General features: G+C 38.2%; 1 protein-coding gene across 4 annotated transcripts in view; it reads right to left on the bottom strand.

Annotated features, from left to right (window-relative positions):
* arap1 (ArfGAP with RhoGAP domain, ankyrin repeat and PH domain 1) overlaps positions 1-13,602 on the bottom strand; it is a 59,709-nt gene that overhangs the window by 27,669 nt on the left and 18,438 nt on the right. For all 4 annotated transcript variants that reach the window (XM_085245340.1, XM_085245338.1, XM_085245341.1 and 1 more), the window contains 11 exons: positions 12,222-12,391; positions 7,497-7,585; positions 7,322-7,404; positions 6,578-6,718; positions 6,375-6,444; positions 5,055-5,175; positions 4,710-4,894; positions 4,419-4,525; positions 3,007-3,206; positions 1,936-2,021; positions 1,356-1,538 (listed from right to left, as the gene is read on the bottom strand). In XM_085245340.1, the coding sequence (XP_085101466.1) occupies positions 1,356-1,538; positions 1,936-2,021; positions 3,007-3,206; positions 4,419-4,525; positions 4,710-4,894; positions 5,055-5,175; positions 6,375-6,444; positions 6,578-6,718; positions 7,322-7,404; positions 7,497-7,585; positions 12,222-12,391 (1,435 nt within the window). The remainder of the gene's footprint in view (positions 1-1,355; positions 1,539-1,935; positions 2,022-3,006; positions 3,207-4,418; positions 4,526-4,709; positions 4,895-5,054; positions 5,176-6,374; positions 6,445-6,577; positions 6,719-7,321; positions 7,405-7,496; positions 7,586-12,221; positions 12,392-13,602) is intronic.

Raw genomic sequence — 13,602 nt, 5'->3', positions numbered from 1 at the left:
GAAAATACAGAAACTTCCCTGTCGTTTAATTATGTTAGTTAATTACTTTGATTCCGTATGAAGGAATCAATCAGCAGGATAAGTTGAAAAACTTGTTTTACAACTACAGTTAAAAAAAATCAAAATCGATGCATACCTTCATACTTTTAGTGGGCGGATTTGAGTATTTACTTGGCCAACTCTGTCCCCCAGGCCTTATATTTGACAAACCTAGGAGGCATTTTTGCATGCTTTTGCATATGCCAAAACTGTTAATATATTTTTTCCACTCACCAATTAACCCCAGTATAATATAACAAGAAATGCAATTTTTCTTCACAGTACCAGTCCAAATAAACTGCATGTAGAGAATGCTGAGGCACCAATCTGACGAAGACAACAAAAACATTCCTGCTGCACTGAAGATTCCCACTAGCCCCCATATTTCTTAAACAGACATTAGGAACAAATGGGATCATTTTGTAATGCTGGCTGCCTGCCAAGCTAAGCAATTAGAGAACCAAGGGCTTGGAAGGAGGGGTGACCAAAAAGAAGATCCTGTGTGGAGATAGGAGAAACTTCCAGAAAGGCAGCTGTCAGTGCAGTAGTTTTTCCTCAATGAAAGGCATACAAAAACCTGCATGGGATTCAGGAAAAAAAAAAAAAAAACCAACCTCAAGGATCCTGATACTGTGAGAAATGAGATTCTCTAGCATGATAACAGCAGTCAGGTCTGAAGGAAACAAGACACTATTCAATACTATCCCAGCCAGGAAGTGTGGTGGTGGCAGCATCATGCTGTGGGGGGATTTTTTTTAAGCAGGGACAGGATGACTCATCTGGGCTTATGAACACCGAATGATGCTAAGTACACAGATGACCTAATGAAGGCAATAATGCACCAGGGGAGCATCTCAGACTAGTATGAAGGTTCATCTACCAACAGGATAATGGGAAAACTGATCCTGAAGTCGTGAGCCGGCTGTTTGTGACATTCAAGGCTCCGGTTGCCTAGGTAACCCTCTAGTGACTTTATTATCAGGTCATATGTTAATCAACAGTATTCTTCAGTCTGGTACTTTCAATCACACAGAAACAGGAAAAGTTTATTTAGGGCCCCGCCCACTACTCATAGCAAGCGGTTATTTCCCTCATGGAAAGATTACGGAAAGTCATTCACTCTCTCTGGTTTCCGGTTGGCACCTCGCTTCCAATGTGGACACATTTTAAGGCCCCATCCGCACACTCAGCTATTCGCTTGTCACTCATCACTTTACACTTTGCAGCTGCTCACTAGCAGAAATTTCTGGCAATGCAGTGCGCAGATTCAGAATTAAACACAACGGTATCACAAGCAAACTGTGACTTTGACTTACGTGATTGAGCTCCCTCTGGTTTCCATACAGAGCGTGGTACCTCCTGTATTTGCCCTGGCGATATTTGTTGCTGATGAAGCGTCTTCTCTCTTCGCTGCAGCTCGAAGGCGACAGAGCTTCACTTGGTGGGACATTAGCTGCCCAAAAACTGTTAGCCCGCTCGTTGCCTATCACCAGGAATAACTGCGACAAGGACAGGGTGAACAGGAAAATAAATAAATAAATAAAAAATGAAGAGAAGTACTTCCACACTTATTCTATTTTTCTTCTGTAGCACTTACTAGATCAGATTACTGACACTTCTGACCTGCAGGTTTATAAAACAATATAATGAAACCCACACAAAACCACCGGTAACTACTGCCTCGGAAACTTCCACAGAGATGAAACTAAAACTAAGCTGTCTCAGCTCCAAAATGATTAATTGCAGAAACATTATATTTGAACATACTAGTTAATTAATCTTAAGACTTTAAATATTTAAAGAAACTGGACATAAATCCTTGTCTTTGGAGTCTGTTCTAATTTTTATATCAAAAACGTCTCAACAATTAATTAGAGAGAGAATTTCTATTTGTACCTGAATAAGCTCTTCTGTCCAAACTTTCTTATCCATCTTCAGACTTCGAACTTTTGAAATGCTAGGGCCTAGTCCTCTGTGCTCCCCTGGAATAACACACATACACATATTAAAGCCAAGTTCAATCTTGACCATATTATAAGCTCTGTACGGACAACCAAATAACTCTTTACAAACAGACAAAAAACAAACAACAAGTGCAGTGAAATGATTGATTTTTTTATATTTCAAGGCAAAAATCACTGCTGACCAAAGAGAACACGCAGGCTACAACTAGTCATTAGGTTTAGGAGGTAATTACTTTCACACAGGGCCAGGTAGCGTCACCTAAAAACAGCATTGTGTTTTAGCAAAGGGTCAAATACATTTTCACAGCACTGTACAATTACTGCCCTGTGGTTTTATGCCTCTGCCAAACAGCACAACCAACCAACCACACACTGATATCAATGTGTGTCCAGGCTTATTTCACCTTAGTAGAAAGAGACTTTATTTACTAGAAAAAATCTATTAAGTGTCTGCATACTAAAAAAATAGAGGTGCAACAAAATCGGAGGTGACCGCAGAGAAGCTACAAGTCCTAAAGTACGGCTGCCTCACACTGATTATCAGAAGCACACATAATTCGGCCAAGAGTTTAAAGGTGGGTAGTAGAAGTGGGTGACATAGCCTGACATTTATATCATGATTCTTTAAATTATAATATTAATATTTCCTGTGATAAAAAACAAAACAAAAAAACATGCCCTTTAATAATGGCCCAAAAAAGTATTTTTTAGGAAATGATATGAGTGAAAAACAGAAGTGAGCTCTGACCACTAACATCTAAATAGTCCCTGAGAACAACTGAACATTTGTCCTAAACTGGAGTGTTTTCCTAAAGAACTTCCTGAAATATCACATCTATGACAACTGATGGCCACGACAAAACAAAGTCACAATGCCTCTTGTGCTGGAAGCCACATGTTAATTCTGATACTCAGCAACTAAAAGTCAAAATGCTGCTAAACACAAAGTATTCACACTGACAGCCCAAAGCACCGCACAAAAACAAAATCAGAACACACAAACCTGCGCATTGTTTGCACACCACCACACACAAATTGATGGCGGCCCACTCCGGCTTCGGTGCTTCACAGTCGGCGCACAGACTGTTGCTAGACTCCGCCCAGATCCGCTCAGCCACCTCGCTGTTAGACAATGCCTCACCTATCGCGTCTCGCATAGCATTCACCCACTGCTCTCTCATCTGCTCTGACTCTGCGATGAAGCTGCGGAGAGAGGCAAGCATATGGACGAGTGTTAACGCTGACATGAAGGTGAGAAATGACGCTTAGATCGCTGTTGTTACGCTAAATATACTCAAGACCTGGAAACCACATAAACTCACAGAGGCAGACAAGCTTCCTCTTTTCACCCTGTCTGCTGCATGCTCAGTTTATCTTCCCTTAAATTAGTAATACATATAAATATACTTTACAGAAATAAATTGAGTAATTATTTCCTGCCCTGAAATATTTCTGGATGTTACATGGGAACAAAAGCACAAAACCACAGATACAGTACTTTAAATACAGTAAAAACACTAAATACGGTACTTTAAAATACAAATCATAACATTAGCTTAACAATTTAAATAAAAAGTTGAATCATGAATTTCAGAATAATTCAGTATCAGCTGTATTAGTATACAACTAAATAAATTGAGTTAAATCAACAAAAATACAGATAACTGCCATTTATTTGGGTTTTGGAAATGTAATGGAAAATCTGAGCACTGGCAAAGAATTACATTTTTGTCCAGATCTGAATCATTGTCTTTTCTTATTACTAATTTCTTTCATTTACATTGCTGATGTAGACATAATGAGAGAGAAAAAAACTCCTCCTTTTATTTTTAAACATTTCTAAATCTTCAACCTTTCTTATTATTACCAGGTCTGAATGAAAATGACTCTTTCACATATGTTTACAGTCAAGAGACTCAGAGCCAGTACACTAGTCCACAGAAACACACATTTCCCCATCCTGTCATGCTGAGACCCTGCACTACAGGCGCAGGCTGTGAACTGTCAGCCAAAAGACCACACACCACATGCACTCATGCACAAACATATCCCCTGCACTTCTTCGCACAAAAACACGCACACACACAGTCACACAAAAGACTTTTCACATTCTTGAAAGACGACCAGCTGAGGATTGAGGGACTGTGGGAGAGTTCTCACTAAAACAATATGACCTTGTAACCCAGCAACTCAACTGAAGAGCAACTCAGATGCTGATAATGAGGAATGATCATCGTCTCTAAACTGTCTAATTAGCATATCCCACAGTTGATCTCACATAAACAGTTTTATATAAATATTATATTATATATTTATATAAACCCAACTACTTAATTACTGCAATAAGAGGTGTGATAGTCACACAAACATGGGAAAGGTGTGAGAGCAGATTTCATTTCTGTGTGCATGCAATACCTAAATATGCGATAAGGTGTGGTGAGATCAAAGCTTCGACGATCTGAGACCTTAATGTTTCCTACATTCATCTCAATAGACGTGATACCCAATCCAATACGATAGTCCTGTAAGAAATGGAAGATAAAATGTAAATTACACTGTTCCAACAAATCAAAAAAACAAAAACAAACAAAAAAAACCAAAAAAAAACCCATTTCTTATAATTCTAACAATCATTAAAGTAAAGAAAACAAAATGCAATTATCTTAAGTACAAATCTGTACACACAGCTGCACCCAGAGTTCTTACATCAATATTTTTGTAGAGGAAAACTTTATCTGAGGCAACAACTGTGTAAAGTTTGGAGCGTAACCCTTTTAGCTCCAAGTAGCCCTGATAGTCTGGGGCTAAAGGTGAGCCGGGGTTCATGACAGTGTGCCTTTGGCGCCCACTGGTGCAATCCTGCAGTACAGTCACCCATTCATTTCGTTCAGCTGCAATGAGAGCGCATAGGCATGTCAGATCAGACATGAACGTAGTAAAATCGGCACCCACAAATATATCTATGAACTGAGTTAACTGCATATTTTGAGACATGGGAAATAACTGTCTGTACAAGTGTAAGCACATATATAGCTGGGTGAACAGACATACCTTCACTTTCAGCCCTAAAGATGAAGGTTCGATTGTTTGTAACAACTTCAAACTTCAGCTCCCCCACAGTGGTCACATTAGTGATGAAAGCTGTTGAGATGATCCCCTTAGAATACACGTCCTACAACACAAGATAGCACAACACACACTCAGCATCTCAGATTAGTGCTGCAGCTATCGATTACTTTAATGATCAGTTATTTCATCAATTAATCAAGCGATCAGTGAATTAAAAGCAATTTAAAATTAACCACTCATTGGTTTCCATATTAATTGCAGTGTTTTAGGTCATTTAAATGCATATAACTTCATTGTATTTACGTACCATTAAAAGTCATATTTATTAAACAAAACATTTTCATAAATGCAAAAAAAAAAAACAAACAAACCCACAAACAACTAAAAACAAGTACATTGGTGTCAAATAACATAAGATATACATGCACACTAAACTAAGGTATAAAAAAAGATGCCTTTGCTAAGCATTTGTGGAGGTTTCTCTGACATTAAGAGGAGTGTATCTATTTAATGTGTGCGCATGTGTGACCCTTTAAAAGAGTTTGTGGTGGCTGTCACACAAAAGCGAGGACATCAACATTCTCAGAACTGAGGCTTGCCCTTTGCTTTGATGTAACGTTTCCTGCTGCAGAAGACAGATGCTCTGATGGTGCACAATAAATAATTAACGTTAATAATAATGTCAAACTTAACAGCATTGACACAATTTTAATTACAGAATAAAATTAAAATCAAATTAAGATTTTATATTAATCCAAATCTGCAAAATAATGTAACTCACTTACACCCCATGCTCCTCTCGCCCCTGCCCATCAGCCTTAATAATGGCTCATCTGCATTTTTTACTTTAACTCCAGTAACTTTATTATCGCTTTTCACTGTAAAACAAACAGCAGTGCATGGGAGCATTTCCAAAGTTTGTTTTTCTTCAGGTTTGATGAAGGACTCTCATTACTGCTGTTCTGTTACGAGTCTTTTTCTTTTTTTAAACTGGAAGCTGCTTGGCCTTAATATTGTCATACTTTTTATTTTCACGAGTGCTCCGAGACACGTTTCTACTGCAGGCCTATTTTTAGTGGTAAATGTGGGTGAAAAGGTCACATTTACATAGTAACAGCTGAAGAGTTTTATAATAAAGCTATTCGCATTACTCGAAGAATCATTGCAGCCCTAAAAATGATCAATACCTATTTAGTATGTCAACAGTATCTCCTGGACAGAGTCATACACAAAAACAGCGCTTCCGTTCTGTGCTTGTGTCTGAACACATCACTGAGTTTCTGGATGCATTTGTTTTGTTACCTTGTCAGTGTCAAAGTATCTCAGGTAGTCAGCATCTAGCTTTACCCATCGTCTCTGGTAGTAAATAGCCCTGTGGATGAGGACAGACAGAACACCGAATAAAAAAGCAAATATCGCTGCCCTGTGTTTGTTTTTTAATTCAATCAAATATTTGTGTAATATATATTCTCTGATTTTTTTTTTAAGCATCATCATTATTATACCCCTGAGGTGGATTCTTGTCCAGCCAACCCATCTTGATGACAGCAGAAAGCTGAGAGGTGTCTTCTTTCATGGTGGAAGCCAAAACACCAGTGTTTGGTAAGTAGAAACTGCCTTGCTGGCTGTGGAGACTCCCTTCATACCTATACGTGTGTGCGCACACACAGACACACGCAAACAGAAAAGGAAAAAGAAAGAAACATCACACAAACTTCATAAGCAATTACATTTTTCATCAAAGTTTAAACCAGACAAGTTGTGCAAAAGTTTTGACAAAGCTAACTGTGTAACAATATAATTTTATAATATAATTACACAAAAGAGGTGAAGATCAAAGATTAGATTTCTGCAGCACTGACAGTTTGACAATATGTTGTGCAATAAAATGAAAGTAAATTGAAACAAAGTAAATACAGCAGCATGTCTCAAATTAACTTACACAAACACTGCAATAAATGGACTGGTACTTATATAGTGCATTTCTATTCTAACTCAACACCCAAAGCGCCTTGTGTAACATTCACACAAACACTCTCAGGGTTCAGTAATAAGGATATTTCAACATGCAGACTGGAGTAGCTGTGGAATCGATCACTGACCAATTAGTAAAATTGGTGGATCAATACTCTACCTCCCAAGTTACAGCCATTCAGAATAATCAGCAACCAAAGGGAAACAAAACCCTGCAAACAGTGTGCTTGTATTTCAGTTTCTGAGGTTTGCATTTGTGTTGTTTTATGACTCACTCATAATCGTCGAGCACTCCATCGTCACTGCAAAGGGAACTCGGCCGCTTCTTTGTGTAATTTGGCACTTGCAGGGACATATCCTATTGGAGGAAACGGGAATGATTCACAGGATATGGCAAGAAGAAAGAAAGAGCCGAAAAGCCTGGGAGTGGTCCGATTAACAATTTCTTACCCTCTCTGGTGGGTTCATTCGATGACCAGCGGGACCAAACAAGTCTGGCTCCTCGTAGTCATTTGAATTTTCGTTGACCGTAGCCAACACTGAACAAGAAGAGAAAAGGAAAACAAATCAAGATTAAGCTAAAGTCTGGAGCAGGTTTTGCAGAACCTGAGAAACTCTGGAAACATGATATAAGGCAAGGCAAAAAGTGAGTCACACTAGTAAAACTGGATTATGTGGATATGAATTTGTAGTAATTTTGGCTGTGTCAATGTTTGTAAGCGCAAACAGACTGAATTAATAGTGAGTGAGTTTTAATGGATATGCACCAGTTTGTGTCGTCTTTCTCTCCCCTTAAAACTGGATTTTCAGGTTGAGCATCTACTATTAAGCAGAGCCGTATTACCACTGAAACATTATACAATATTGAGGTGAAACTGTTGCAGAAGATGAAATTCTGTGGTACATTAAAACTGAAGGCAGTGGTTTGCAAATCGTTAACACACCACATGTAAAATAAAAATCAATCAACTGTTAAAACTAAGATTTTTTTAATGATATGCTTGCTTTGAATTTGAGACCAGTGACATGTTTAGAAAAAGTGAGGACAGGCCCATGCTAAACACTGTGTTGCAGTACATCTTTTTTTTTTTTTTTAAACCACAAACGGTAAAGTGTGAAGTGAACAACTGCTGTAGTTTTAAAAAAATATCGCTGAGCATAAATGGTTCACATGCATGCCACCCATGCTGTGTACTCCTACTTTACTGATAAAAATCTCTCTTCTCATTTTGATTGGTCATACCAGACTCAATGGGCATTTTTTGCAACTGAAAAACAAATCCAATGGCAATCATAAACAGGACACAGTTTAGCCTTAAAGTAAGTTTGGAGAACAGACAGCTATAGCTGAACACTCTTTGCGGTTCACCTCTGCAAATTCAAATCAGTGAACTGGAACTCTCAACCACGCTCATGCTGCTGTCACCTTCAGTACTTCGAGGCCTCTTTTCTTGTATTGTTTGTTTATACTTGATCAAATATTTTCAGAGGGCTGCAACCAGTCCAGTTTAACACATAAGCTCCTCCCCTACATAACCATGTAATTATAATACTTGGAAAATGTGGCACTCTCTTGCCAAAACCAACAAGACCTTTTGTGAAAATGGCATTACCTGTTTGACAGGCGATGTTGCTGCAAAGGGTTTAGATATTATGCAACAGAAATGGTTCACAGACATGTAAGCTACCCATACTGTGTGCTCTTGTGCTATAACAATACAGTTGATGGGCCATCTTCTGCCTTAAGCACTCTTTTTCTCTGTGTGGTAGAATTTTAAATTGCTTATGTGAATGCAGTGACAAACTGCATTCACTTTGTTAATGAACTGACACCTGGTCCCTAAGATGAGGCTGTTATTCTGAAATATTTCTCCAGATACTCTCTGTGATGAAAACCACTCTACCTTTGCTCATACAAGACTCACCCTCTATAATGTAATCTCTCTAGATCAATAGAAATACCAATTATATGTGAGATTTTACACAAAGTATTTTTTTTAATTAATCAATTAATTTGTTGCATTTTGTCAAACTTTTTTATAATCAGTTGCTGACATTAAGTTCAAAATTAAATACAATGACATGTTGTCTTTGTATGATTTTCAATCAAATCTAATCCTATTGTGATTTCCATAGAACTGCATATTTCTTGTTTTGTGGACACTGGGTTTAAATGATTAAATATACAGCCAACATGACTGGATACAGCCTTTTTATACATGGTAATCATCTTTTCATAAAAAAAAGAAAAGATGAATACCAGAGTGTTAGTGAGAAGAGGTTTTTTCTTAAAATGGAAAACCAGGTTGGTTAAATTGGCTGGGTGCCACCAAGGCAAAGACAAGTGAGCTCCCTGAAAGCCTGCCTCAGGCATGCTTTTATCAACACCTGACTAGGTGTGGCCAATTAGCACCAGCTGAACACACTGAGGAGATTAGAGGCTGCAGAGGGACGTAACAACCAACTTGTTGCCAATCAACAAATCTAATTTTAAAGCACTCTAGGCAAACAGGAGGAGCAGGTAGGATATCTTCAACTTTTACCTACAAATGTATATTATGATAGTGTCATATTGAAATAGCTGTAGGATGATTTATAGAAAATATTTTAATAAACTCACCTGCTTTGGAGGTCCCTCACACAGTTAAAATAAGCTATTTGAAGTTATCTGACACGTTTGCTATCACAAAAAATGCTTTGATGAGGAAGCCCTATAATTTTAATCTACCGGCTAACATGTGACAATATACATGCTTGTGAATGATATTCAATAACTCTGTATGCATGAAATTAAAGCCCAAAGCCTGACGGTCACACTAGGATGAAGCTGCTGCTTTGTCTAACTCACTACACAGTTCACCGCACAGAAGCAGGAGAAAGAGCTGTGGCGAGCAGACTGTATAATTAGTTGACCTCACAGCAGAGCTAAGGTTTAAAAAAGAGGAAGCAGTCTCGCATGGAAGAACACAGAATGACTTCAAATTCATCTTCATAAAACGAAAGTAAAAAAATCTTTATTAGTGGTTTTCTGACTTTCTCTCTTTTAAAAAATGTACTGTCTGGATAAAATCTTGAGCCACCTCTTATTTATTTACACTTTGCTTCTAAGCAGGGCTGGACTGGGACAAAAAAAATCAGCCCAGGCATTTTGACTAGAGACCGGCCCACCAGGTATTATAGGAAAAGCCATAAAGCCCTTTAATGAAAACAAATGCTGCTGTGACAGTGATGTACACCATCTCGCTGGTATTAATATATCAATCGAATAAACTTAAACCTACGCCATCCTATTCCTCCCTATTCTAGTATTCTAAACAGCATTTAGCAGAAATATTGAACAACCTAACTAATAGGTTGTAGAAAAAAAAAAAAGGAAACCACCCCCCACCCTCTGCCTCATGATGCTTAATTGACATAATCAACTTTAATTTAATGTATGTGTAAAACAAATGCACAGAAACCAATTATTTTTCTACAATAATTAAATAGATTCAACATCTTTCTTCAACAGAATTGCAGACTGCACAGATGGTACCTTCCCAAAGAAAAAAGTACTATAACTTACTAGGTTGTATATTAGACTTAATATTTACTACGTACAATAATGGGTTTCTATACATTTTAGTTAAACTTTAGTTGTAAGATTCAGGTAATTTTTTTTATTAAAAACTAGATATTTGAAATGAGAATAAGAAAGAAAAGTATTTCTTTGTGCCCCCCTCTCCCTGTTAATGCCCTACCTGGCCCCCTGGCAACACTTTGCTAGATCGACCCCTGCACAGTTACCAGCTATCAGCTACAAAGGATCCTGGTGTTATTTATCTCAGTTCATAACTTCCCTTCAACTCATTCATGTCACCTAAAAGGTAAACCTGTTTCTCCATCACCTGTTCAGCTCTGATGATTCAGTAAGGACATCACCTGGTTTCATCTTCATGTTTCCCTCTCACCAGATATACAAACAGACATCATGACCAGCAGCTTTTACAGCTGTGGGTGAACAACAGAGATGGGACTTGTGACAGAAAAGCTGATCATTGATCAGTTTCATGATTGAAGTAGCAACAGGAGAGGGAGGGGGAGAGAATGAGAGAAGAAGAGGCAGTTGACAGCATAAAGACGCAGAATTATTCCAACTTTGTCTTTTTTCATTCTAGCTGAAGTGCGGGACAAACTGTGTTCCTTGTCAGCTCAATACGGAACTTAAAGTTCGACCTCGTCGGCTGTAATCTATCCAGCCCAGAGTCGATCATAACCAATTAGCCAATCCAACACCTTTCATTGTTTATATCGTTACAAAAAAAACCCCAAACAAAACAAACAACAAAACATCGGCCCATACAAACAGAAAATCACCATCGGCCCAGTATGTCCGATGGCCAGTCCAGCTATGCCTCTAAGAAATAGAGCGATGAATCTAATTTTGAAATTTTTGCTGGAATGATCATAAATGGGTATATAGAGGAGGTTGGGTTGTAGAGAGGTACAACAGTGAATGTCTACAGCCATTGGTAAAAGACAGAGGAGGATCTGTCATGTGCTGTTGAGCATCATAAACACAAGATATTAATGGAATCTGGAAAATGTCTAATTAGCAGCAACTTAATTTTTCAGCATCACAATGATCCCAAACACACTGCTGATGCAGTAAAAGCACACATGCACAAGAAAAAACACACAGTGGAACACTATAAGTCACGGATTGGTCTCCTCAGAGCCTGGCCCTGAACATTATTGAAGCACTGTCATCTTGACAGAGAATGGAACAAAAGGCAGCCAACAAAGAAGAAGAGCTTTCAATGTCTTTCAACAAGCCTAAAGAACTATTCCTGAAGACTACTTAAAGAAATGACAAGAAATTTCACCCAAGAGAGTTCAGGCTGTGCTGAAGAATAAAGGTGATCATACCAAACACTGACTTTCAAGCTAGTTAGAACTCTATAAACTCTGTTTTGGCTTATTTTCAAGGTATGTTGGCACACTTTTTATTAAATCACTGCACCTATTTCCCATTTTTGTGAAAAAAATATAAGGAAGTGAGGACAATGCAAGACTAGAGACAGTACTGTAGGTTCTGTATTTTTTAAATCTACCACAGCGATTGTTGTAATTAAGGGATGAAACACACAAAAAAATAAAATAAAAAATGGAACATAAGCTGATTATATTACTTACTATACTCGCTGGGAGGTTGGGGAATTCTCCTAGCAGGCAGAGCTGGCTGTATATCAAGTTGAGTCAACTGTTGTGGGCTTTCTTGAGTTTTAGGTGGCCTGATGCGAGGTGGTATCTCTGGAGTTTGTTCTCTGAGCGTGTCATCCGTGCCTGTCTTGGTGGGAGATGGGCTGGAGGACAGAGAAAAATAGGGCAGGTCAAAAGAGGTTTGGAGGGGTGGGGATGAGTCCTTGGAAGCCATGGTGTTCTCAGATCGGGTAAAAATTCCAAGCAGGCGGCTGATTTTATTCATCTTCTTTCTTTCTATATAAACTATATATATAGTTTATAGAAACATATATAAAAACTATTATAGTTTATATAGTTAGACACCCCTTCCTCTCTAACTCTTTTCTCACTCAATAGTAAAAACTGAAGTGTCCTTGTGAGATCTGACTCCAGGCACAAAAATTTGCTGGTGACAAAGCTGTGCAGAGCTTTTTTCCCTAAAGTTATAATTCTCGAAGAACTCCATAAAGTAACTTTTAAAAAATAAAAAATGAAAAATAAGGATCCATCTGGTAACCTCATTTAGTACAAATTAGGGACTGCTGCTCTGAAACCCAAGTATTCCACAGTTGTAGTAAAACTAATCCCAGACACTGAAACATGTGTTCCTTTGCTCTCCTCTTGACAAGTCTAGTTTTTTACTCGCACTTCTGGTTTAAAGAGCAAGCCTAAGCCTGCCTCACATAAGTGATGCCACCTTATTGTAAACCCACGCTGCCTGTGTATACTCAAGAAACTCAAACACACAGAAATATATCTTACGTGTGCCACACATATGCTGAGGTCATACATTCTGGTGTTTAACACTGCTCATCATATCAGTTTTTGTCATTTTCAGAATGCACTGTGCACCTGGCACAGCACATCTGCCCTTATTAACAGTTTTGTTTTGATAAAACACAAGGTAGGGCCTTTTTGCCAGTAAGTGGCACACCAGGAAGAGAAAAAGCAGGCTCATCTTCTTTCCCTCCCCATCAACTTTAACCATCAATTGTTTGGTAATCCCATTGAAGTGTGGTTAAATTATGTGAGCTGAGTCAAAACATTCAATGGGGGCAAGCATGATTTTTTTAAGCGAATGACAAAAAGGAAATTCCCTATGTCAAGACCACAGATGTCTTCTTAATGGGTGGGCGATTTCACCCACAAATATGGAATTTGTTAGTGAAAATGCAGGTACACGTGCATGTTCTGAATGTTCAAATGCAAAGTCAACATTTTCCTAAGGACTGCAACCCACTGCTTGTTATAGATATTATAATTTGATCAACTAATAGAATTAATAAAATTGATAAATAGAAACTAAACTAGATATTTTCAAATACAAAACTAT

The sequence above is a fragment of the Mchenga conophoros genome, linkage group LG14, assembly GCF_057382185.1.
Source record: "Mchenga conophoros isolate Kocher_MC1m ecotype Shallow Benthic linkage group LG14, M_conophoros_male_GT1.1, whole genome shotgun sequence".
Classification (NCBI taxonomy): Eukaryota; Metazoa; Chordata; class Actinopteri; order Cichliformes; family Cichlidae; genus Mchenga; species Mchenga conophoros.
Note: the sequence above shows the minus strand (reverse complement) of the source record. Positions and strands in the feature narration are given on the sequence as shown.